The sequence below is a fragment of the Eretmochelys imbricata genome, chromosome 4 (assembly GCF_965152235.1).
Source record: "Eretmochelys imbricata isolate rEreImb1 chromosome 4, rEreImb1.hap1, whole genome shotgun sequence".
Classification (NCBI taxonomy): Eukaryota; Metazoa; Chordata; order Testudines; family Cheloniidae; genus Eretmochelys; species Eretmochelys imbricata.
Window position 1 is genome coordinate 30,757,349 of NC_135575.1, and position 27,107 is coordinate 30,784,455.

The 27,107-nt window shown below is 40.8% G+C and overlaps 2 protein-coding genes across 4 annotated transcripts in view; one reads left to right on the forward strand and one right to left on the reverse strand.

The window, feature by feature from the left end:
* The window catches only part of LAMTOR3 (late endosomal/lysosomal adaptor, MAPK and MTOR activator 3), a 77,648-nt gene that overhangs the window by 38,574 nt on the left and 11,967 nt on the right, over positions 1 to 27,107 (reverse strand). The window contains exon 7 of one of the 3 annotated variants that reach the window (XM_077815067.1): positions 5,185 to 5,367. The exons of 1 other annotated variant lie outside the window; for it this stretch is intronic. In XM_077815067.1, the coding sequence (XP_077671193.1) occupies positions 5,336 to 5,367 (32 nt within the window). In that variant the 3' untranslated portion in view covers positions 5,185 to 5,335. Of the gene's footprint in view, positions 1 to 5,184; positions 5,371 to 27,107 lie in introns of those variants that run through there. One more of the 3 variants, XM_077815066.1, reaches the window with a different exon arrangement.
* The window catches only part of DAPP1 (dual adaptor of phosphotyrosine and 3-phosphoinositides 1), a 43,444-nt gene that overhangs the window by 14,816 nt on the left and 1,521 nt on the right, over positions 1 to 27,107 (forward strand). Inside the window, exons 2-8 of the mRNA XM_077815063.1 lie at positions 5,005 to 5,127; positions 8,934 to 9,067; positions 18,839 to 18,969; positions 20,302 to 20,349; positions 23,285 to 23,347; positions 24,358 to 24,443; positions 25,113 to 25,200. Coding sequence (XP_077671189.1) covers positions 5,005 to 5,127; positions 8,934 to 9,067; positions 18,839 to 18,969; positions 20,302 to 20,349; positions 23,285 to 23,347; positions 24,358 to 24,443; positions 25,113 to 25,200 — 673 coding nt within the window. The remainder of the gene's footprint in view (positions 1 to 5,004; positions 5,128 to 8,933; positions 9,068 to 18,838; positions 18,970 to 20,301; positions 20,350 to 23,284; positions 23,348 to 24,357; positions 24,444 to 25,112; positions 25,201 to 27,107) is intronic.

Genomic DNA, 27,107 nt, shown 5'->3' on the forward strand with positions numbered 1-27,107 from the left:
TGTTAAACTGAGGTTAGTGCAGTTCGGAAACTGATCTGTAACCCTTTCACAGGGGGACAGCCCCATGGCTCGTGTCACACATGAACTCCCTTTGCAAACAGGTGACCCGCACTAGCAGCAATGCCAAGTGTAATTAAAAACTTTTTTGTCAAGTACATTTCATAGCGGATTTATACCGAGATGAATTCTGACCTTTTGAACATCTACACTGCTGACTTGAGGAAAACAGTTACGATGACTGAGAGCAAACCATCTATTTATATGCATAAATGGCCTTTTACAGACTTTCCTGGCGATAGATGGATGAATATATTTGATTTGTCTGCAGGCTTTAACCAAAATAAAATAAAAACGGTTGTCCCTAAATATATGCAGTAGGTCAAAGAAAACAGATTTGAGTGACCATTTCAAGGATCAGTCAATAATAAAGATTTCCAGATTACTGAGACCTTTCATTGTGTCAGAGAGCAAAAAGAAGAAAGAAAGTAATTCTACTAAGTCTGACACAGTTGCTTTGGTAGCAGCAGCTAATTGATATTGCCACATCCATTTTTACTTTCTTTATGAGCTGACCAGGATTTCAGGGACTTTTGTTTGTGTGGGGGCTTTCTTGGCATACAAACACCTTGCAAAATAACCCCTCAACCTAAAAGCCAAAATACATCCAGTCAAAGGTGTGAGAACATTTTGAACAAAAACTAGAAACCCCATTTTATGAATGTTAAATTTTTCCATTTAATTTTCCATATTTTTAGAAAGGTCCCATTTCATCAAAACTATTTCAATATTTGTGCTCGAAAAGAAACTGTGTTTGAAAGTGAAAATGGCTTTTTATTCAAAATACTTCTATTTTTAAATCTCAGAAAGAAGGCCTTCTGAAACTTCTCATTTCTTTTGAAGGAACAATAGTGTACATGACCAACTTCAAGTTTAACATGCCTTCAATGTGAAAATAAATATTTTCTGGAAATTTTAGGGGGAAAACCTGTGTTTCTTGATCACAGAATGAAGTGAGGAAGCATTTTATATGAAATTTCACCAAAAAATGTTGCCCTTTCTTCCAGCTCTAGAAGTGGGTACGTGTTTATACTGGTCTCATCACCATGGTATTGGAACAACACAGATCTGACCTTTGACTGTTAGTTATTCTGGGGCTTGGTTACAAAGCACGTTTTGACTAACAGGTGTTTTAAAGGATGATGCTTTGATCTTTAAATGTGCATTATGTTTTATTGCATACTGTGTAGTGTGTAGGTGGTTCTCTGAGCAGGTCCAAAACCCAAACAATCTTGGTAGTGTTAAGTTTCTATCTGCATTAGGTTTCATTGGGGTCTTGTCTTCCATAGAGCTTAAAATTGTGAAGTCTTTTTTAATAAGGAGACATACAGACTAACTGGCCTTTGCTTCTTCAATAGGCTTCAAGAAGCAATCTTAAATTATCATTAAAACTTCATAGGAAGTGTCCATTTAAATACTGAATTGCAATTACGAATGAGGAGAAAAAGGGGACACACTGTTACCATGTGTCAGGTTAGGGACTGCTGTATCATGAAAGCCAGGAAATCCTGTGGTCCAACTTCTGCTTTCAGTTACATTGGTCTAAATGCATTGTTGGTGTAGCTGAGAGCATAAATTTGTCCCAATAACTTTTCTTATATATACACACAGAGCAAAGAAAGGAAAAACAAAAACAAGAGCCCTGCTAAACTCAGATTTCCTTAGGTTTCAAAACAAAATGCTAACCAATACATGCCTAGCATGTCCTCTAAATCACAATTGTCTCTTAAGACACCCACAGTATCACTAGTAATTTATTTATTAGCAGGAGTACAGTTTCGCTTGCCAGGGTATATGGACTGGCTACCTCCTGAGAGCCCCCTTGTGGCTAGGGTGGCTCTGCAGTACCCTGCTTCATTCCCTCTCACCAGGGATCCTCAATAAATTCCACAAACAGACTTCTCTCTCTTCAATACCCATCCGTAGGGCCTGGGTTTATTAACATCAAAGTTCAGAACAAAACTCAAAGTCTGCAAAGTTCAACTCAATTCCCTGCTTTTAGCAGACCACTCCCAGACCTTCCGAGCTGGGGTGTGTTTGTGTGGGGGTCTTTTCTTCTCCCCGGGAATCTGCTGTTGGCAGCTCTTCCAAAATCCCAGGCTTCTGTCTTGCCTGGTGCTCACAACCCTCCCTAGCTGGTCAAGAGTCCTTTGCAGGAGCCTCCTGCTCACTGCCACTCTTCTACAGTCCCTGTCACAGCTTCCTTTCTCTGTTTCCCTATGTTTATAGAGACCAGCTGCCCTCTATCAGATGCCATGTGAAGCTGTTAATGAGGCACAGGTGGTCTGGACCAGTTCCCTCTTACGGGGCCCAGTCTACCATGTGACTGTCAGATATTGTATTCTCTTCTCTCCCACTCATTTTTAGACTTTTTATACAGGGACAGGGCCTTTAACAGGGGTTGGTAGTCTGGCCTGCGTGGTCGGTGCCCTTTTTGGTATCCGGTCTACCGTTAAGTTGTACCAGGACAATTTTTGTGAGATCTTCCCATTTATTCGGTGCCCCTTTTCTTTCTGATTTACTCTAGTCTATGTTACCTTCCTCAAGAAATTTAAGCCAGGTTACCTACATCCCACAAATAGTGCTCAGAACTTTGCAGGATTCAGTCCTGGCTATAGAAGGACTAAACATTTTTAGATGAAATTTTAGATTTCACTCTCTTCCCCTCTGCTGCAAAAAGTTATACTTCCTCCACTGAATATTTTAATTGAGACAGTTCTATTTGTCTGCAGTTTGTTTAGTGCAGGGGGTCGTGAGCTGTCAGCCTCCACTCCAAATCACGCTTTTCCTCCAGCATTTATAATGATGTTAAATATATAAAAAGTGTTTTTAATGTGGGGGGCGGGGGTCGCACTCAGAGGCTTGCTGTGTGAAAGGGGTCACCAGTACAAAAGTTTGAGAATCACTGGTTTAGTGATATGGATGAATGGTGTTGCTGAGATGATGCGTTAATGTACAGGGTTTTTCTTAACACCCTTGTCTTTTTGGTTACAATAGTATGTGCTGCATGAGACATTTGCCCAAAGGAAGAAAACCAGAGAAAAAACATTTCAGGAAATACAGATTTAGAAGATAGTAGACAGAGCTTAAAAAGGGTAAAGAAATGTCTTCCACCTAAATCAATGTCTCTTGCAGGATGGAAGGAAAAATATTATAGAAAGTTAAACTCAGATTTTTGTAGAAACTACAACAACCAATGAGCTGTGAATAAGTATTTAGAGGGACACTGTCAACCTGAGGTATTTTTAAAAAAAAAAAAAAATTAAAGTTCATTTTCTGAGAGAGCACCTTTTAAACAGTCTACCTGGATTTTTTTAAATGGGTTTTTCTGCTTGCCTGAAAGGGTCTTTTCACTTAGTCTCTATACACAGAGTGCTGTCAAATGCATCAAGTGCACAAACTGAGAAAATATAATAAAGAGTCATTTGTGGTTCCCTTTCAGCATAAATAATCTTCAGCATTCCCTGAGTCAAAAGAGCGAGAGGCACACAATACAATACTATTAGCTTTTCCATCGGAGGATCTTCCCTCCTTAATACCCATGCTGAGAGGCTGTTTCTCATAATGCATCTCATGTAAACCTGTGATTTACATAATCTAGTGCATTAAATGTTGTCTGGCTCCACACGTCCTTTATTCCTCCATGGCCCTGGCCCAATGGAGGGAAATGTTGTGAAAAATATAGTAGCTCCCACTGGCTCAGCCCCACCTGAGTGAGACTGGGAGCCCCAGCACAGAGCAGCTGCTGCTGAGCTTTTTAAGTGAGCAGAATTGTATGACATCGGGCTTAAAATTCTCGCAGCTCATCACATCAGGGCTCCCAACGCTGTGAACACCAGTGGCGCTCCACAGGTGGCAGACTGGCTTGTGATTTTATACGCTATTTGTATCCAGCCTTAACCCCTTGTTAACGTAAATAAATCCAATCGGGGTGCACATCTCACCACCTGTGTTTTCACTGTCCAATGCTGAATGCTTACTGATGCCTTTGGTGTACAACCATTGCTTTTATGAGAGGAGACTTGGCTTGTTTAGCCTAGCAAAAAGCAGGCTGAGAGGAGATAGGATTGCTTTTGATAGACGGATCAAGGGGTACACATCAGAGAGGTGAAGAGCTATTTAAGCTAAAGGACAATGTTGGCACAAGAAGCACTGGAATGGTTCAGTTATGGTACAGTGGCTTAAAGCGACACATCACGACAATCCCCCTTTCTGAAGGTGGACGTTCACAGTCCTGGAGAGACTGTAACTATTGGTGAAAACAGCAGTAACTTGTGGGTGGATTTCCAATCAGAAATCGACCTAGACTTGAAGGAAGTGTGCTGCAGAAACCAGAGTGCTCACGAGCTCCTACCCTGCCCTGATTTGGGTCGGTCCCCCACAATGCTCCTGTTTACTATGGTGTCTGGAGGTCCAGTTTGAAGTACTATCAGGAGACTAAGTTGAGAGAACTCGGATTTTTTCCCCATAATATGCCACAATTTGCTACCCCCTGCACCATTCAATGGAAGGAAACAAGTGGTTTTATAGTCAGAACATTTGAGGGTTTCAAACAAAGTCTGAACCAGTTCCTTGGAAGAAGTAACTGAAGGAGAAGTTGGATATTTAAAACCATCCCCCTTTTGAGATATAACTGAACAAAATAGCTAGACTCCCCCTCCCAACCCCGCAAAGTCAGAATTGTGTTAATTTTTTACTGAGCCAGTTTCTTTCAGACTTCCCAAGAAGAGAAGAGAGTCTCCTCTTGAAAATTTCCAGGCCAAAGGGAGTTGTCCTGCAAAATGTGTGCGTGTGTGTGTGTGTGTGTGTGAGAGAGCATGTATGTGTGAATATTGAGGGTTATAATAGAGAGCTGGTTGCAGCCCCAACTATGGAGTTATTACTGCTTCACAACTCACTACATGTCAGCCAGAATTGAGTGAAGCTTTAACCTTTATGTCTTGCTAGGTGGTACCACGATAATCTCACCCGCCATGCAGCAGAGGCTCTTCTTCTCTCCAATGGATGTGATGGAAGCTATCTCTTAAGGAAGAGTAATGAAAGGAATGACTTGTATTCTCTCTCAGTAAGGTACAATATGCTGAATTAACTTACATGACTTCACATTACTACTAATTTTAAGCATCCTTCACTTACCACCATCTTTATTTGCAATAGTAATGCACTTTATTAACTGGTAATAATCACATTAATAGTTTCTGTGATCTGGTAATCAAAAAAAGGTTTGAAACATCCCATCACCTTATATTTGTGCCCAACTTCAGAGGTCCATAAGAGTTCATCTTGCTGAGAGATACTTCATTCCATGAACTGCTTTAAAATTAAACATTGTACAATCACTCAAAACCCTCTATAATGGTAAAAGCAATTAGATTAGCAGCCATAATAATAAAGGGAGGCAGACAGAAGTGAGCAGAAAGACTCCATGGTGAAAAGTTGCTGACCCCTGGTCTGGAGTCACTGTAATATATTGGACTTTGAAACCAAGGTCAGTTGCACTTGTGAAGCCCAGTTTCACAGTGGTGCAGAGCATCAACACCAGTGGTTTTCATCAGTGTATACACACCAGCACAAATATCTTCAGTACAGCCATATTCCCAGACTGTGAGCTTTGTGGGGCAGGGGAAGCCTTAAAAACAAACCCACAAACCCTCATCTATACAGTGCCTAGCACAATGGGGCCTCTAGGAACTACTACAACACAAACAATAAGTATCGATAACAGGTGCCTAGTGTAAAAATCATGAAAAGGAAAACTCTTAGAAACAAACAGTTATTTCTTAATTTTTAAAGAATATAATTTCTCAGTGGCCTATTTTTACATTAGCAGAAAGAATTAAGCACTATTTGAACTAAGCCTCTGCCACTGGCAATTTCTCTAACAAAATCCAGGCCAGTTTTGCATGACAATCTGAAAGTTATAAATAGTGAACCAGAAAATGTATTTAAAAGAGTTACTACTTGCAATAACTTAAGAATAAATTAAATATTTGTAATCAACTGATAAAAAGAAAATTGCTCCTTAAGTCTCATTTTATATCTGCAAGACTGAGGTTCATGCTGGAAGGGTTTATTCATCCTTGAAAATTGTGAAGTGAATATTGATACAGTGTCATTGGTTTGTTATTTTGTTAGTTGAAATAAAAATCACAGGTCGGGATCCTTGGCCCTGATTCTTTACTCCGTTACGTCACTTTTATGCTGGTTTATCTCTATTGAAGTCAGTGGAGTCACTCCAGCACAAAAGTGGTGAGTGGAGTAGAGAATATTAAGTTTCACTGACAGCTCAGACTGCCCAGATCTTTTAGATGCCCAGTGATAGTTCCTTCAGAGATGCATGTAATAACAACTTATTATGCAGGGACATGGTGTATATCAGCTAGAGTACACGCTTTCCTAGTTACCCAACTGTTGTGGGGTAGCTGATTACATTGTGAAAGAGAGGAAGAAATGCACAAAACAAACATCTAGCAAATTTCCTCTGTGGGAATGTATGTCCTGTTATTTAGAAGATGAAATCAGAGTAAGTCTTTGAATGATAGATTCTATTTTTTTAATTCTTATATAAGGCATCCAAAGATGACACTTCAGATGTATGAAAATAGGTTTCATGTGAAAAATTAGTATCCAAAACTCAGGATCAATGAGCATAATTAAATTTAGTCCTCAGAGTGCTTTACAGTTTGGTATAAATGTTTGCTTCCATCTTTGGGTGATGTAGATCAGAAGATACCTCAGTAGAACTGGTCAAAATTTTTTAATCATAACTTTTTTAATACAAAAAATGCCTTGTCAAAGGAAATGAAAATTTTTAGCAGTAATGTATTTCCCTTGACTATTTTTTTATTTTTCAGCCAAATGAATTGAAAAAGTTTGATTCAAATAAAAATTTTCATTTTATTCCATTATACTGTCCCCTTTTTCTTTTCCCCACAGAAATAAAGGGAGGGGGAGGGAAAAGGGAGGAAAAGTGACAATTTTTCATTTGAAACAAAAATTTGGTTAATTGAAAGATATTTTCAAACAAAATGAAAAATGCTTGTTTAATTCTAAATTATGTCCTGGATGTTTTGATGAAGCTAATAAAAAAAAATGTTCATTACAAAATGAAAAGTTTAAATTTTGTTAAGATATTTTTCATGGAACATGCATAACTTTTTCCAGCCAACTCTATATCTTAGTGTATAGCTGATCTACTCTCCTGAATATCTTCTATCTGTCCTTTCACACGTACACACATGCCCAGACTTTATCAGTCATCATTAATGGCTTGCTTCAGTATGAAACTATGCTCAGATATCCCTTGATATTTTGATTGACATTAGCAGTGTGAAGCTAGTGAGTGGTTAAATTCACTAACTTTGAAGAGAAACTAAGCAATGAATAGCGCCTACTCTCATTTCCACACTTTATTTCCTGTGAAATTAGATGAAAAGATGAAAACATGACCGCACTGTAGCAAGAAGCCACGACAGCATACATGCTAGTATGCTATTTGCACATGTCTTGCCTGCATTGTGTGATGGGAGGCTGAAGGCAGAAAGTCTTTTCAGCCACAAGAGCGGTGCTCTAAGGCCTATGAATGCACACTCTAGAGTGGCCAGCTGTGCTCAGAACATGGCTCTTTAACATAATTAAATATAATTAATAAGACCTATTAAAATATATCAGGGATTGTAAGCATCCACTATGAAAAGTAGTTCCTACTAAATGATGAGAAAATAATAGGAGTTCATAACTCTCCCCTTTCTCCACTATTTTGAATATATTTGTTTCTTGTTTTTCTCGTAACCTTTTCTTTTAAAGATTCTCTGGTGCTATTGTTAACAAGATCCACTTTAACAGAAGAGAAATGCCTGCTCCAATGCCTCTGATATGAATTGCTTCGCTGCCTTATGTATGAATAACATCCAGTGAGGAAGTCAGGACTTGTATAGCTCTTTGTACATCAACAAGTTCTCCTGAATGGCACTGTACTGATAAAGATAAGACTCTCTTCCTGTGTGCATTTGTTTAGTGCCTAGCACAACAGACCCCCTATCCTGATTGGAGCCTTTGGTGGTGAAAGTAAATGGTAGGCCAAAAATTCTCAAACCCGGATGCCTAAAATTAAGCTCTAAATATAGATTTAGACACTTACATAAAGGAGGCCTGATTTTGAAAAGGTACTGAGTGCCTGTAACACAAAGTGACTTCACTGTTAGATTAGGGAGACTTCTGGAAAAAAAAAAATCAGGCCACTTTTAAAAGTGCTTAATTTTGAAATTGTTATCCAATAAATAAAATGTGTACACTGAACAGAGAGATTATATCTTAAGAATTAGCAGTATGCAGTTCAACTGTCTTCTCGGCGCTCCACCAGGGCCGTGACCGACCCTGGCAGGGCTGATCTGAGGACCTCACTAAACCATCCAAATGGTAGTAGGGCCGGGCGGTGTGTACAAAGGGCAGTATTGCTACTAACTGGACAGGCATCCTGGTGGGTAGAGCAGGAGGCTAGGAGAAAGGACTCTTGGGTACACTCTGTTATTGACTCCCAATGTGACCTTGGACAAGTCACTTAAGCTTTCTGTGTTTTCATTACCCCATCTGTAAAACAGTGATAATACTTACCCTACCTCATAGTGGTGTTGCAACTCTTAATTAATAGGCCTGGCTTGCAGAGGTGTCAAGCACCTACAATTCGAACTGGAGTGAATGGGAGCTCTGAAAATGCTGTATCTTTGAAAAATCAGTCCCAACGTTCATAAAGCTCCAAGATCTAAACATGGTTGGTGCTGTGTAAGCACAAAGCAATAAGTGTTTACATTTTCCTCCAGAGACATTTTGTAATTTGCAAACTTTACGTATTTGGACAATTCTCTTTTTCCTTTTAGAGCAAGAGATTCTGTGAAACATTTCCATGTGGAGCACATGGGGTCTTCATTCAAGTTTGGCTTTAATGAATTTCCCAGCTTGAAGGAGTTAGTCATGCATTTTGCAAACCAGCCCCTAATTGGAAGCGAGACAGGTAAACAATGTGTGTCATATGTGTGAGTGTGGAGATGGCTTTAGGGAACCCACTTCATATTTACACCAGATAGTCATTTTTACTCAAAACCTGCCCAGATGTACCTCTTCAAATATTATTTTGTGTGTGCCAACGTTAAACATATCAGAGGTTTAGGTTTAGAGATGCCTTCTGCTTAATCTAAACACAAACCAAAGTCAGTAGCTTGTGATTTTACCAGCCTGGGACACAAGCCTGTTTTGGTGTCAGGGTAGAGCCAGTAACAGGATCTTGTCTCCAATCCCTGAGGCAGAGGCCTTTGCTTGGATCCATCCTGGAGAAAGGAGGGAACCGTAGCGATTTTAGGGAGCCACGTGGTAGAACTTTGTATCTATTAGAATCAGCTGGTGCCAGAAACAGGTTAGAGCAGCTTGATGTGACACAGAACTATAGAAATTGCTCTCAGCAGTGAAGTCAATAGAGTTAGTTTTGATTTATTCCAGTGTTACTGAGAAAAGAACTGATTGCTGAGAACAGAAGATGGTCACATGATGATGATTACCAGTGAAATACCTGTGCTTATTATGCACTTGTCTAACAAGGTGATGTAGTGTGTGATTGTTTTAACCTAAGAAGCTTCTGTTGTTGCCTTGTCTTTGCTGCTAACACAATCTTAGCTCAGAAGAAGCATTTCAGAATGTGCATATGCTGAGGGGCATAGGACCCTTAATCTCCTCTCCCGCCGGCTTTTTATTTTACTAGATTAAGAAATACAGGGTTAAAAACTACAATTTGATGACTGTCCCAAAATAACATTTAAACATCTTCTCAGAAGAGGAGGCATGGAGGGAGGGGGCTGAGAGTAGAGGAAGGAGAGAGCTATGAAAGAGTTTATTTCCACTACTTCCCAGGCCAGAAATCCACACTGGTTTCCTCACCTCACCTGCAGTTTACATGCCCTATACTTCACCATTAACAAGTGATTTCCTCCGCTGAGGCAGAGCAGCCTGCTTGTTGACTTGCTCTGCCCTGAAACAGGAATTTAAAAAAAAAAAAAATATTAGCTTAATCAGTGTGTTATTTAACACAAGAGGAGCACAGACCATTTCAACAGACAGCTGCTGCTTGAATGGGGTCAAGGAGAAGGAGAAAGACTCTTCCTACCAGCAGATCATAAACCAACTCACTTGTAGGAATGAAATTTAAAACGCTGAGTTCAAATTTCTAGTACTAATTCTGAGAGAAAGAGGGGTGCTAAAAGTATAGGTTAGGTCTAGGTGCCAGGGACTCCTGAGCTCTAATCCTAGATTTGGCACTGTCGCTTCTGTGGCCTTGGGCCAGTCTTTCTTGTTGTGGTTTTCTTATCTCTAAAAAAGATTAAGGCTTACCTACCTCCACAGTGGAAATTGCTAGGATTAATGAACATTTGTAAGGCAGAAAACTGTTAATAATTTGTGTGTGCAAAAAATATGCAAATAATTTGTATGTGCAGTAGTGGTATTTGTACATGTAAATGATCAGATAGATGCCTAAATGATTACCTCCAGGTGCAATTACTGTAATGGCATATACATCAATAAGTACGCACTCAAGCACTTCTGTATATTTGGGATCTAAGTATTAATCCAATCACAGGGTTAAAAAGGTTTATGTTAAAAATGCAACTAAACTATGAACCATGCTTCAAAGTACTAGTTCGCAGGAACTGTTTTGGTTTAAAGTTTAAGATGAAAATGTTTCAATCTAAATATCCATTTTGGGCTATGAGAAGATTCTTATCTGAAGTCAGAAATATATCAGCAAGTTTAACCTTTCAAATATTTCAGATGACATGTAGAAAATTATGATTTTTCCTTCCTTCACTCCATGTGTTACATCCATTAGTAAATAAGGATTTGGTGCTATATGATCTCTGCAAGCTGGATCCTTAGTGCTGAATGATGTGCTTGGCAGTTGGCTTAAAGCCCCCTAATCAGATTCTGCTAGCTCTGTGAAACCCGTCTCATCTGTCTAAATCAGACAGAGCTAGAGGCTGGAAATGGGTATTAAAGTATCTCGCCAACAAGCTTGTTCCCTTTCCACTTTCCTTGCCTATATGCCGCAATATACAGGAAGACAGAGCACCAATGCTGATTTCACATCCTGATATCCAGCCCGTTGAGCACTGCCATAATAAACATGATTAATAATAATAGCTGCCTGTGGGGTAATGGCTAATTTAATGGGACAGGAGCAGTAAGTTGTCTGTTCAAGCACAACCTTTTAAAAGAATTATAATACTTAGCTGTTATCCATAAGAAGGTAAATGTCATTAGGCCAAAATAGGTGAAGTATCTGGCCCAAGGTCAGAAAACATATCAGTGGCAGAGCTGGGAACAGAATCTGGTTCTGGCTCTCAGTCCATGCTCTCACTCAGTGATAGATAACGTGAGAACTTTGGCTCAGGCGCTAGCGGTCAGTAATTGTATAATCAATGGGGTTTTTTTTTTTTTTTTTTAAATACTGGCATGGAATGTTATATGGTAAAATTGGCAGCTCAGCAATATGACGGAATAAACAAGGAACCTGAATTATTATATTCTCAGGCTGGTTTATAAACAAAGGACTTCACAAGCACATACTATCACCAACAGAGAAATAGAAATCATCTCCAAAGGCTCCCCATCCAATTTTCATTTTGCTACATTAAAAAGTACAGTTAGTGTAGGCTCTGAAAGGTTTTAGAGGTGCAGGAAAAAAATTCAAACAAACTCATGGTTCTCAAGCCTAAGTTCCATGTTACTGGGAAAGGAGGGTGTAACTTAGTGGAGCTTGTCAACATTTTTTCAACAAAAAATTCATTTATTTAAAAATAGACGACTTTTGAAAATGTAAACTTTTGTGATCAATTGTCATTATCAGAAATTTTCACAAAAGAAGTCTAATTCAAAAATTTCCATTTACCAAAACTCAGGTTTTCAGTAAATGAAAATGTTTTCATTTATTAAAAAAATAAAAATCACTAAATGAAAATTGCTTGATGTTTTAGACAAACATTTTGCAAAAAGTTGTGAAAAATATATTTTTTAATGAAAAATGGGTTAATTTCAACCCGTTTAGAATGGAAACATGAAATATTTTATTGTACTCATTTTTTGACCAGCTCTAGTGACTTGTCTATGACACTAATGATTGCTTTGCGCTCACTTTTCAACGCTGTGTGTTTTTTAATGTAGTTCCAGTGACTAGGGCATCACACTGAGTCAGGAGAGTTTATTTCTCCTCCCACTCTATCACCGTCTCACTGTGAAACCTTAGCCAAGTCATTTAGATGCTCTGGGTTACCTATCTGTCAGGTGAGGAGATTACGAACCCAAGCTTTGTAAAGCACTTGGAGATCTATGGATGAAAAGTTGTATAAGGCCCTGAGATCGGGTTGGGGGTGCAGGCTCCAGGTGGGGCCAGAAGTGTGGGGTTCAGGGTGCAGAAGAGGATTTCCGGGCTAGGGCAGGGGGTTAGGGTACAGAGGAAGGTGATGACTCCAGCTCGCGGTGCAGGCTCTGGGATGGGGCCAGGGATGAGAGGTTTGGAGTGCAGGAGGGGCTCTGGGCTGGGGCTGAGGGATTTGGAGTGTGGGAGGGGGTGAGGGCTCTGGCTAGGAGTGTGGGCTCTGGGATGGGGCCGGGGTTGCGGGGGCGGCTCTACCAATTTTGCCGCCCCAAGCAGTCGGCACCAAATTGCCGCCCTGCCGCACCTGGAAGAGCGGCGGAGGTGCCGCCGAATTGCCGCCGTGGGACACAGACTGCCGCCCCATTCTGAATGCCTCCCAAGCACCTGCTTGGAAAGCTGGTGCCTGGAGCCGGCCCTGCGGGGATGAGAGGTTTGGGGTGCAGGAGGGGGCTCTGTGCTGGGGCCAAGGGGTTCGGAGTGTGGGAGGGGGTGAAGGCTCTGGCTGGGAGTGTGGGCACTGGGGTGGGGCCGAGGTTGAGAGGTTTGGGGTGAATGAGGGGGCTCTGAGCTGGGGCTGAGGAGTTTGGGAGCTCAGGGCAGGGGCAGGGTATTGGGGGTGTGTGGGGTGCAGGGTTTGCAAGGGAGTTTGGGTTTGGGAGGGGACTCCAAGATGGGGCAGAGGGTTGGGGAGCAGGAGGGGGTTTGGGGTACAGGGTCCCGGTGGCGCTTACCATGGCTCCTAGGAAGCGGTCGACAGGTCCTAGCAGCCCCTAGGTGCATGGGTGGCCAGAGAGGCTCTGCGCGCTGCCCTTGCACCTGCAGGCAGTGCCCCTGCAGCTCCCATTGGTCAGCACTAGGAGCTGCAACAGCGCACGGCGCCTCCCTGGCTACCCATGTGCCTGGTGGCCGCTTCTGGGAGCCACGCAGAGCCAGGGCAGGTAGGGAACCTGTCTTAGCCCAGGCCCCCGCTGCGCTGCCGACCGGACTTTTAACGGCCTGGTTGGCAGTGCTGACCGGAGCCACCAGGGTCTAAAAACGGACACCTGGCAACCCTACCCTGAGATCCTGCGAAGTGATGCATGTGGATACAGAGGTACTTTCGTTCTGGATTGGGACCTAAGCGTTAGAATTCTAACTAGCCTTATTTCTGTCTATAGCTTTATTAGTCATTGCAAATAGCTATACATATTAATGCTGGTTTTACTTCAGTGTTCCAATGTGCACACTTCTTCCCTTACTTCCGATAATGCAAAAATTCAAACGAACAAAAATGTGACTCAGGCTAGTATTTGCTGTGAGACAGTTTCTTGAACAGACAATTGACTGGTATAAAAGCTCACTTCAGTAACAAGGGTAGAAGCAATACACGGTCACGTTTCCGTCTTCTTGCCAAACAAACATAGTCAAAAGATTATTTTTTTTCTATTTGTTTGCTTTCTTTACCAGTTCTCAGCTAATGGTTTTTAAAAACCATGTGTAAGCTTTGAGTCATTAACCAGACAGAAAAACGAAACTGTGGCTTTAATCGGCTCAAATTTCCAAGAATATAGTCACATATTTTCCTGTTCTGTTAGTTTTCAGAAGATCCCTATTTGTTGGAAAGCAGAAATATATACCAATCCTCCCCAACCCCCCCCAAAAAAACCCCAACCCTAAAACCACACACACACCACAAAAATGTCTTGCTACGGATTGAACTGGACATTTCTATTTCTTATATATTTACTGAATGATGCTACCTAAAATATTCCTTATGGAAAAATCCTGCAGAACTTAATAGAAAATAGTATCATTTTTATAGAATGTTTAAACTTGGGTATGCAATTCTGCCACAAGTATATAATTGTCTACGGAACTTAATACACAGGATATCGCTCTCTCTTCATTTCGAGTAATTGCTAATAGAGGCCTCTTGGTTCCATCCTTATTAAATGTAAAAGAAATTTTCCGTAGAGCTAGGGAGAATTAAACTGACTATGACCCTTGACCTACACCACATAGCTCAAGTTAAGCATATCACATTTGCATGCTTCCCTGTTTCTATGATCGGATGTCAGCTATTTACTTCAAATGTTATTTTTTCCCCATCCCCTCTTGCAAAATATAACTCATCAGCAGAATTTAATACATTATTAACAATCATTTGGAAAGTTTATTTTGTATTGTCTCTTTGATCTCCTTTTTCAGCTAGGCTTGTGAGCTTTGTAGTATTAGAAAATGCATATGGGTAGTGAAGAAGGTTGGATCTGAAGCACCAGTCTAATTTTAGAGATCTCCTTTGCTAGTGTTTTGCTGCAAACATAAACTCTCCGCTGTTTAATCAGAGCTCCATGAAGGTTAGTCTGAAGGACATGTGGATCACATACTTGACACTTGTATAAGACTTCGTCTTACCAAGCAGTGATATAGCAAACAAGAATATTAATAGCTTGTTTCAGAAAAGGTGATGTTTCTACCCTAAAAACAAAGTTAAATGGTATGACATTGTAACCAATATAGTGCTAACTGGAACAAACTGACCAACAACAGACTAATGTGTTCTTGTTTTATTAAGGTAGTGTGACCCACTGGCGAGATTACCAAACCAGGAGTCAAGGAACCTGGTTTCTCTTCCTGACTTTACTATTGATTCAGTGTGTGATGGTGCTTCATTTCCCTATCTCTACAATGGGGATAAGAATGCTTACTCACCTTTATGAAGTGCTTTGAGATATATATAGGTAAAAATTCCAAAGGTATTATTATTGCCTGATATTTATATAGCAGCGTGAGGTTGTGCCACCTACTCAGGAGTAAGAGAAGAGAACGGAAGCTCCTTTTCTGATTACCAAAGGTTACTGCTCTCTTTAGCTGAGCTCAGTAAATTCTTTAGATACAGAGCTTCCTATAGCCTGCTGGAGTAAGCTCGTACGAATAGAGGCATGTTTGATTCATCAATAGTGGACCCTGCTATATCTTAGTTTTTTCATTACTCTGAGGGAAGGTGGCAGGTTCTATCTGGGATACCTGTAGCCTTATTAACTATCAGATCAGCTACTTGGTGAAGGGGTTTAATTAATTATGTTAGCTGAGTCTGTGTGAGAAGCTTGGAGTGTGGCTTAAAAACCACCCTCAAAGGAACTTCTCTGCCTGCAAAGGAAAGGAAAAAAACAAAAACTAAACATGAGCCAAATACTTACCAGCTAGAAGGAAGAAAGATACAGTCAGCTGCAATCTACTAATGGCCACCATGAGCCCCTGAGGGGTGCAGCTGGTTCTTTCCCCTGGTTTTAAAGGTTGGCTATTAGAGGAGAGCATTCTGGGAATGGACCTTATAAAATGAATGAACCAAGTGTGGAGAAGGACATGTATAACTAGATATACTGAAAGAAGATAGTGCAGTTTAAATAAAGAAGACAAGTTAGGTTATTAACTTCCAGAAGATTAGGGATTTTAGTGTGAGATACCAATGAAGTCAGGTTGTTTACACGTTGTAGATATTCATGTCCCTCTATTCTGTTAGGTTTGAATAATAAAAATGTGAATTTATTTTTGTTTCATCACTGGTTTCCTGTTTTTAAGTTTTACTTTATCACTTTGCAAGTGGACAGACTGTAGCTGAGTCAGAATATTGCCAAAACAACAGCCGTAACACCCCTCTTCTCTAACACCACACCCACAAACACAAAACCCATCAGCTGATTACAACTGCTCAGGGCTGCCTTTGTATCTCTCTTAGGATGGCTCTCCTAAGCCTTGATACTCTGAAGATTTAATTATATGCTTAACTTTATATACTAAGTAAACCTATTGATTTAAATGGGACTAACTGTAGTGCATACATTTAGGCCAGGTCTATTTTTATAAACATTGCCAGTTTAGTATTGTTAGGCAAGGGTTTAATTTTTGTACATAATATTTGTGCCACCAAAATAGACACAGTTATACTAGCAAAAAAAGGGCTTTTGCTGGTACAGCTTGTTTTGCTTGGGAACTGGTACAACCTATTGTAAAGTACTCTGTTGCCAGAATAAGATACAGCTATGTTAGGAGGATTGCCTATATAGGTATACCGCTAAACCTTTTCTAGTATAGATGGGATCTGGTGGTATCGGGGATAGTGTCTTTAAGGGCTGAGCTTCCTAGATAGTCTGGACGCTGTGAAGCTCTTGTTGTTATGCCCAGCCAGCTGGAACTGGACACAGAATAAAGAGATCGCTTGCAAGCATCTGAAGCAGAGCGACCCCTGTTCCCCAAGACCGGAAGCATATGCATAAGTGTCTGCAGGATTGGGGCCCCAGGTAGCAGCAGTGTCCCTTAGTACCCTATCCAGGTCACTGGTTCAGTGGACAGCAGTACCTCTTCCTATAGCACTTTGGGTTTTCCTTGTGGATCTCCAATCCAAGTCCTCATTAGTCTTAACATTGCTTAGCTTGTGAGAACTGATGATCACAAGCTCAAGAGGACATGACTAGTCAAGTTTCAATCATGGAAATTAAATAACAGATATTTTAACATATGCTAAATGGAGGGAAGGCCTGAAAAACGTCATTTTCATGTAATTTGTTTCTCTTTCACAAATAGAAAATGAGTGTTTCAAAAAACAAACAAACCAACAACCACCCTGCCTTTTAGGTACTACCTCATACATTCTATAGCCAAGATTGTATTTACTGAGGAAGTTCTATAAAAATAGAAGTTGTAAATCTTCTCTAATAGGAAACATGAAGCATTTACAGTAGAAAGCACTTAGGGTGACCAGATGTCTCAATTTTATAGGGACAGTCCCGATATTTGGGGCTTTTTCTTATATAGGTGCCTATTACGCCCCATCTCCTGTCCCGATTTTTCACACTTTCTATCTGGTCACCCAGAAGAAAAGCACTTTTCATCCATAGAGTAATTATCAAAGGTGGGTCAGCTTTATTATTCCCAGCATTATTATTGCAGATGGGAAAATGAAAGCCCAGGGAGATGAAGTGATTTGACCAATGCCACACAGTAGGTCAGTGGCCATCCAGGCAGATAACAACAGTCTCCTGGTACCTGATCGCAGGTCCCATCTACTGGACCATTCTCTTTATTGTGCATAAAAGACTGAAGTGAACATCTCTCCATCTTTGCACTAGACTTAAAAACTTTGGGTCCTTTTATCCACAACTCCGAGTTTGGGTGCTTAAAAAAGGCACAATGTATTTATATACAACTATGAAAAAATCGAGGATACTGGGCATAGATACATAATTCCATCTCTTCTAATGAGAAGGATGTTTATCCATGTCAGAGATTTATGTGAGGTAAGAAATGGCTTCCAATTGTGAAACACAGATTAGGTGCTTGATAATCAAGAAAGCCACATGTTGTGTGTCTACTCCAATTATCCTAATAATGATGATTCCATGAACAAAAGCAGATTCAAACTACAGCTCTAAGGGGAACAAAGAAAACATATTTCTCTTGCCTCATGCAGGTGTGAAAGTTCTGTGGTGCTGCCTTCTTGGCTCTTCTACTCGTATCAAATTAGGAAGAGGTTTACATGAATATCTGCTTGAAGGCAGATTCAAAAAGTCAGGCCTGGTCTGCACTTAAAACTTATAGCTATGTCAGTCAGGGGTGTGAAAAAAACAACTACCTACTGTAATAGCTGTGCTGACAAAACCCCAGCGTAGACTCAGCTATGCCAAGAGAAAAGGGCTTCTTAGCTGATGTCATTTGGGGAGGGGGGTGTTTTTAAACGAGCAGAACTCCTCCTTCTGTTGGTGCTGCAGCTACTTGAGGGGCCTATGTTGGTATGGGTGTGTCAACATAGCTATGCCGGCATCAGCTCTATAGCGTAGACACAACCATGGCACCTACTTGAAGGAATAGAAGAGAAGAGGTGCAGTTGGCATGTATAGGAAAGCAGAGGTTTTCAGACACAGCAGAGGGGCAGGATTTGGGTAACCCACACAGGAGATCCTGAGTCCACATGCACAGTGGAGCAGAGATCCAGGACTTTTTGGGAGCAGGGCAGGGTAGAGTCAAGGGTGAAGGATCCACTCAAGTCAGGTGGAACCGCTGCTACACAGGTCCATTAGTCACTGCCCATAGCCGCTCTGCAGTTTGTGGGGAAGGATTCTTGTCCCCTGTGGAAAACCTTACGTACAGTCCAGTTACTTAGGCTGTGCACTTTGAAAATGATTTGCCTAATTTAGTCAATAATTTAAGTGTCATTTATGACATGATTGTCCTCTGACCTGTGTGTGGCCAAAATCCCACTCTTGTCTTAGGAACCTGACAACACAGGAGTGCTCCAGAACTCCAAACACACACACACACACCTGGGACAATCATTTTGTATTATCAACTTTGTCACGTCACTCACTAGTGCTATCTTTTATTCAGGCACCCTAATTGTACTGAAACATCCGTATCCCCGGAAAGTGGAAGAACCTTCTATTTATGAGTCTGTCCGGGTTCACACTGCGATGCAAACAGGAAAAACTGAAAATGATCTTGTCCTGAATGCACCTTCGGTAGGTTACTTTTCTGTTATTAAGATTCTGAATGTAATGCAGCCAGACAAGTGAGCCCTAGAGCATCTACCCTTTTAAAAATGGTTATAGCCAAGAAAATAATCCTGCTGGTACATAGTCTTGTGATGAATAAGAACCTTTCCACCATTCTCCTCAGGAGATAAGCAATGCTGAGCATTAGAAAATGTTAATAAGCGAGCTGTCATATGCAAATCTTTCCATCTGAACTAAAATTATTTTTGACTCTTGAAGAACCAAAGAGCTCCACCCCATCCCTTTAGAATATTAACTTTAAAAAGTTTTGAAACTAGTCAGTTTTTACAAAAAAATCATAGCCAGAATGATTTAATGATGAAATACATCCTAGAATACTCAAGGAGCTGACTGAGGAGATATCTGAACCATTAGCGATTACCTCTGAAAACTCATAGAAAATGGGTGAGATTCCAGAGAACTGGAAGAGGGCAAATATAGTGCCCATTTATAAAAAGGGGAATAAGGACAACCCGGGGAATTATAGACCAGACAGCTTAACTTCAGTATCCAGAAAGACAAAGGAGCAAATAATCTGGCAATCAATTTGCAAACACCTGGAAGATAATAAGGTGATAAGTAACAGTGAGCATGGGTTTATCAATAATAAATCCTGTCAAACCAACCTAACAGCTTTCTTTGACAGAGTAACAAGCCTTGTGGATAGGAGGTATATCTATGTGGTAGATGAGGTATATCTTGACTTCAGTAAGGCTTTTGACATTGTCTCACATGACCCTCTCATAAACAAACTTGGGAAATATAGCCTAGATGGAGCTACTGGAGGGTCGGTGCATTACTGGTTGGAAAACCATTCCCAGGGAGGCTATGTCTACACTACAAGCTATGTTGGCATAACTTACGTCACTGTGGTGTGAAAAAACCACCCCCTGAGTGACATAAATTACACCGACATAAGCGCTCATGAGCACAGAGCTACGTCGGTGGGAGAGCTTCTCCCGGTGACACAGCTTCTGCTGCTCGCGGAGGTGTTTTATTATACCGACGGGAGAGAGCTCTCCCGTTGGCATGGAGCGTCTTCACCAGACATGGTGCAGCGGTGCAATGGTATCAGTATAGCTGTGCCGCTACAGTGCTGTACGTAGAGACATGGCCAGAGTAGTTACCGATGGTTCACAGTCAAGCGGGGACAGTACAGAAGCTGCATGAGCATAAGGATAAGATGAGTGGTTGTGGGAGGTATCTGGAGAAGAATGAGCAATAGTTTGATTTTGTTTTGCTCATAATAAAAAGGAACAAAATATAAACACAGCTGAGTCTTTCCTTCTTTCTTTGCAGCTTGGTACAAAAGAAGGATACTTGATAAAACAAGGCAAAATAGTAAAGGTAAGAAAAACTTCAGAGCTTTCATACTCCTCTCTTCCATCCCATGCCCATAGAAAGAAATGAAAATTGAGGAGGAAGAGAAAATCCCAGGTTTAACTTAGCATCTCTGTGGTTTAATATCCTATATATAGTGAAATGAGAAATAAATCATTACCGAGAAAAATAGAAACAAACTCTGGCAAGTGAAGTGTAAAAGTATAATTAGGCAGATCAAAAAAGAATATGAAGAGCAGCTAGCAAATGACACAAAAATTAACAGCAAATTTTGTTTTAAGTACATCAGGAGCAGGATGCCTGGCAAACAATTGGTGGGGCCACTGGGCAATTGAGGTGCTAAAGGAACACGCAAAAAAGACAAGGCCGTTGCGGAGAAGCTAAATGAATTCTTTGCACTGGTCTTCACTGAAGAGGATGTGTGGGAGATATCTACACCTGAGCCATTCTTTTTAGAAGACAAATCTGAGGAACTCACCCATATAGAAATGTAAATAGAGGAGGTTTTCGAACAGATTGGTAAATTAAACAGTAATAAGTCTCCTGGACCAGATGATACTCACCCAAGAGTTCTGAAGGGACTCAGATATGAAATTGCAGAACTACTAACTGTGGTATGTACCCTATTGCTTAATTCAGCCTCTGTAGCTGATGATTGGCGGATAACTAATGTGACAACAATTTCTTTAAAAAGGCTCCAGAAGTCATCTTGGCAGTTACAGGCCAGTAAACCTGAAAAATACCAGGCAAATTGGTTGAAACGATAGTGATTAGCAGACGCATAGATGAACGTGATGTGTTGGGGAAGAGTCAACATGGCTTTTGTAAAGGGAAATCATGCCTCACCAATCTATTAGATTTCTTTGAGGGGGGTCAACAAACATGTGGACAAGGGTGATCCAGTGGATATAGTGTACTTGGACTTTCAGAAAAACTTTGACAAGGTCCCTCACCAAAGGCTCTTAAGCAAACTAAATAGTCATGGGATAAGAGAGAAGGTCCTCTCATGGCTCAGTAACTGGCTAAAAGAAGGCTAGTTTTAACAATGGAAAGAGGTAAACAGCAGGGTCCACCAAGGATCTGTATTGGGACTAGTGCTGTTCTACATATTCATAAATGGTCTGGAAAAAGAGGGTAAATAGTGAGGTGGGAAAGTTTGCAGATGATACAAAATTACTCAGGATAGTTAAGCAGACACTGAAGAGTTACAAAGGGATCTCACAAAACTAGATGAGTGGGTAAGAAAATGGCAGATGAAATGCAGTGTTGATAAGCTGAAAGTAATGCACATTGGAAAACATAATCCCTACCATACATATAAAATGATGGGGTCTCAATTAGCTGTTACCATTCAAGAAAGAGATGCTGGCTTCATTGTGGATAGCTCTCTGAAAACATCTGCTCAATGTACAGTGGCAGTCAAAAAAGCTAATAGAATGTTCGGAACTATTAGGAAAGAAATAGATAAAAAGATCGAACATATCATAATGCTACTATATAAAGCCATGATAAGCCCAGACCTTGAACACTGCACTTCTGGACATGTCCGCTCAAAAAAGTTCTGGACATATCCGCTCAAAAAAGATATGTTAGAACTGGAAAAAGTACAGTGAAGGGCAACAAAAATGATTAGGTGTATGGAACAATTTCCATCTGAGGAGAGATTAAAAAGACTGGGACTGTTCAGTTTGGAAAAGAGACGACTGAGGGGGGATGTGATACTGGTCAGTAAAATCAGGAATAATGTGGAGACAATTAATAAGGATGTGTTATCTACCCCTTTACATAACACACAAACCAGGAGTCACACAATGAAATCAATAGGCCATGGTTTAAAACAAACCTAAGGAAGTACTTCTTCACACAATGCACTATCAACCTGTGGAACTCATCGCCAGGGGATGTTGTGAAGGCCAAAAGTATAACTGCGTTCAAAAAAGAATTAGAAAAGTTCATGGAGGATAGGTCCCTAGCCAAGATGGTCAGGGATGCAACCCCTTCCTCTGGGTGTCCCTAAGCCTCTGACTGCTAGAAGCATGGGTTGGATGATGAGGAATGGATCACTTGATAAATTGCCCTGTTCTGATCACTCCTGTTGAAGCATCTGGCACAGGCCATTGTCAGAGACAGGATACTGAGCTAGACGGAGCATTGGTCTGACCCAGTATGGCCATTCTTATGTCTTTGATCTTTTTCTGTCAGTCAGTTGCTCAAAGGTCCATTTAATTGGTTTGACGTTAAATGCTGTAATATATACACATTTGTTTCATTGATTGTTTAAAAGCTCTCTATCAGTCTGATCCTCTGTATCTCATGACTTCAGTCCTACTCATGTAAGGTGCTGAGCACCCTCAGCTTCCATCATTGAGGCTGTTCAGAGAACCTCACAATAGCAGATCCCTTAATATAATATACCAATCTGGACCCTAACGTCTATCAGTACCAGGCAATCTGTGACGAAGTCTCAAGGTCTGGGCTTTTCCTAGGAACTTTGATCTGAGAGGCAGATACTGTGCCTTTTCAGGCCAGCAGTCATGGGCAAGTCATCTAACCTCTCTGAACCTCAATTTTCCCATCTGTAAAATGGTGATAAAACTTATTCTTCTTTGTAAAGAACTTTGTGATCCGTAGGCAGAAAGTGTATGGTAGTGATTAATATTATCACCAATCTTAGGCCTTTCATGGTCAAGGTCTTCATTTTAATGCATCTAATTCCCATTTTATTTTATATAATATCTATATTATCTTTTTGGATGCCAGTCTAGTTTAGTAAAGGACAATTCCTGTTAAAGGAAAGTGTTCTTCTGATTAAACATAGAGCCTCTCATCTTTAAGAAACAAAATGGTTTCAAGAAAAAGGTTGCTTGATTTTGACTGCTGTATTTTTTTTTACTTTGTTTTAAAATTCTCAAACCATTTGCTTTCTTTCTTGATTTCTCAGAATTGGAAAATGAGGTGGTTTACACTGCATAGGAATGAACTTAAATATTTCAAAGACCAGACGGTGAGTAGCAAATTGTAATTTGACATGGTTTAAAATGATCAGATCTCAAATAGGGCCTGATCCTGAGAGCATTCAAATCCTTTGGAATTCAGTGGGAGTTGTAGGTGCCCTAGCATTTTTCAGGCTGAATACAATCGACATCAATTCCAGTATTTAAATCCCTGCAGTGCCATGCTCCCGTGACCTCACGTTTTTCACAGATGCCATGGTTCCACTTGTGGAACTCATGCATGTTTTTAGCCATCACATGCCAGGTGATGACAGGTTGATCTTGCTCCAGGTGAAGTCAATAGTAGTTTTGTCATTGACTTTAGAGAATAATTATAAATATTATAGCCTAGTAGATGTTTAATGTCTTGGCCATAACCCAATACAAAGCTGTTCTTTACAGTATATTCTAAATTGCTTTGTTTAATCTTGTTTAAAGGGCAGAAGTGGTATTGGGGACTGTACCTTCAAGGGCTGAGTTTCTGAGAGAGAGCCTGGGCAGCAGGCTGTGAAGTTCTTGTTCTTATGTACAGCCAGTTGGAACCAGACACAGAATAAAGCAGATCTTTTACAAGCCCTTAATCACTGAGTTATCACTGAACACTTTCACTTGAGGATGCTGTTCCACAACCTCACTGAATTCCCACTTTAGTGGGAAGCTATATGAAAAGCCTTGCTATTTTGGTGGCAGAGTCATTAGTCAGCTATATCCTTGTAAGTGTGCCCCAAACCTATTCTCTTCCAGCTGGCAGTACCATGCTGTCATCAGCCCAACTCTAAATTTAAAGGTATTTTCCTGTTCCTTGTATTCATCCAAATTCTGCTCTCAGATATATTGCTGTAAATTTGGATAGACTCCGCTGCGTTACTCTGCATTTACTACTCCAACATAACTGAGAGCAGAATCTGGCCCCTTGTCACCGTTAGTGCATGGAAAGAAAGTGAAACCTTGGGAGTGAGGTCATCTACTGTCTTTCTTCCAGTTTCACACACTCTCATTTTTAAAATATGTTATTTTGAAGTCCACAGAACCAATTCGGGTACTAGACTTAACGGAATGCTCAGCAGTGCAATTTGATTACTCACAGGAACGAGTAAACTGTTTCTGGTAAGTTGCAGTCCAAATTAACCCTTGATTCTTTTGCCTAGCTTTTCCGAAAGCCATAATATACTCAGGAAACATTGATTTGCTATTGCCAGCCACTCCTGACAGACACCCGATGATAATGGGTGAGCATTATAGAGTCTCTCCCACTCTTTATTGTATCCATGTATCTCAACCAGCTCCCTTGATCAGTTCCACATAGCTCTGTAAGAGTCAATGCTGGAGATAGTACTCTTGCTTGAGCTATGGGGTTTCATTCATTATTGATTCCCACTTCCACTCAGAAAACTAAATTCAGCCCCAGGGTAGGCAGGTGCAACTCATACTGAGGTGAGACCACCACCAGTGAATTTAACCCTGGTTATTTTTGCGGCGTGTGCACTAAAGCCAACCCCAGCACAATTTTGCAAAACACAATTCATTTGTCAATACTGGCCAGGCACAATGTATTAACAAGACTCTCACTCTCAAGAACTGGATTAAAAAATAGTTCTGGCTAAACAGCTGAAACCGGACTGTAGGTAGGACCTGAGACATTAGCCACACAAATGTAGCATCACTCCAGCACCTGAAGTCTGAACAACAACTGGTCGGTGCCAATGTGGGAGGAAGCACCGCTGTGGGAGGAAATACTGATTATTGGAATGGATTTAGATTATGTTTTCTTTACAGTTTAGTATTCCCGCTAAGGACATATTACCTGTGTGCAAAGACTGGCATAGAAGCTGATGAGTGGATTAAGATACTGCGATGGAAATTGGTAAGGAAATGGTGTGTTAAATAGCAGTGTGGGCAGAAGGCTAATCCTTAGGATTTAGCACACCAAAAGATCAGACAAGCATTTGTTGGCTCTTTCCTGTATTTACATGTCTAACAGATAGATGTATTTACCATAGCAATGCATTAATCCAGCTATGATTACATTGCCATGCCCTTGTTGAAACTATATAGTCTTCTCCATTTTGAATGACCATTGAACAAGTTGTCATCCTAGATATTTTTCTTTTTCAATTCTTAAATTATGGATTTATTTCCAGTGCTACAGAAATCTCATTGTGGAGTTGGTTTGAGATTCTCTGCACAATGAGGTATTCTCCTTCCTAATGTGTGTACGCCATCTATATGTAAACTTAGCAATTTTTTTATTTGTAAAAATGCTCCAGTCAAATGGGCTCTGAGTGCGTATATAAAATACATTAAACAGTAATCTCCAACAACGTGTTGTCAACTCTCGTGGTTTTATCATTAATCTCATGATTCTTGGTATTTTTCTTAAACACCTGGCATCATGTTGTTAAGTGAAATTCTGTTTTCATGGGAAGGAAAAGTGACTTTCTAGCCATCATGGTAGCAGAGAAAAGCTTGAAAACATGAAACCTAAAGGCTCCAAAAATTAGAAGGAACATAAAAAGAACCCACATTCTTATATATTTTTTTAAATTGATGATTTTAGGGACCCAACTCATGATGATTTTTGACTGGCTAGGGTTGGCGATGCTGTGAACAAATTGAGAAAGTATTGCTCCCACTCAGTTAAAATTTCAGTGAGCCAGTCTGAACCTTCAAAGATTAGCATGCAACTTCTATTGACTTCAGTGAGTTGCATGCTTGGAGTCTATTCCACTACCTGTATCACACATTACGAAATCTGTACATATGGACTGTGCGAGGCCTATAAAGTGAATAAGACTGCTTTTTATGAGGTATACATTTAGGGGTAAAAGTAAGCCGGTACGGCGTACTGGGAAAAAGTGTCCGCCAGTACCGGCCCGTACAGCTGACTTTAAAGCGCGGCCACGGCAAAGAACCCTATTTAAAGTGCTGCTGGGGCAGCGCTTTAACGTTGTTGCCCCTTTTGCCACTCCCCTCCCCTGGGCCGCCGAAGGGAGGGGAGGGAGCAAAAGGAGCAGCTGCCCCTAACCCTAACCCGGACCCTTTAAATCGGGCGGCGCGGGCCAGGCTCAGCGGATGGGCTGGCTGGGGGACAGCCCTGCCCCTTCTGCCCGAGGCCCCGCCCCTTCCAGGGGGGCTGGAGCCAGCTCCCCGTACCGGTAAGAGTTCAATTTTACTTTCACCCCTGTATACATTCCATAATGGTAAGTACATGACATGACATTTGTCACCACCACATTGATCTCTCTGCTATCCTTTTTCTATCTTGCCTATTTAGACTGTAAACTCTTTGGTGCAAGACCTGTCTACTATTCTTTTTATGCAGTGCCTGGTACAATGTGGCTCACTGTTCTTGGTTGGTCCCTAGGCACTACTGTAATAAACATGATTAATAATAAGATATTAAGGCATATATACAGCATAGTCCCTTTAAAATTGCATCTGCCATACAGGAAGGGCATGTTAGGTTTTTTCCCAGGATCTTGTTTGTTGGCATTCCCCTGCATGTCTGTAAATCCCCAACAGGGACGACTAACTAGACTTGATCTACAGTTTAAAATCATTGCATTAAGAGATGCACACACAAAACTGGTTAAGCATTTTGTATGTGCATATTCTACAGTACTGTTGTCTGGAGTGCCTTCTGTGTTCATAGTCTTGTACAGAAAACAGAAAGAGACTGGCCCGTGCCCCAAGGGAATTTTTTACCTAGACTGTAGATAATACAGGCCCACACAGACAGCATACATTGGGAGATCAGGTGGGAGTCAAGAA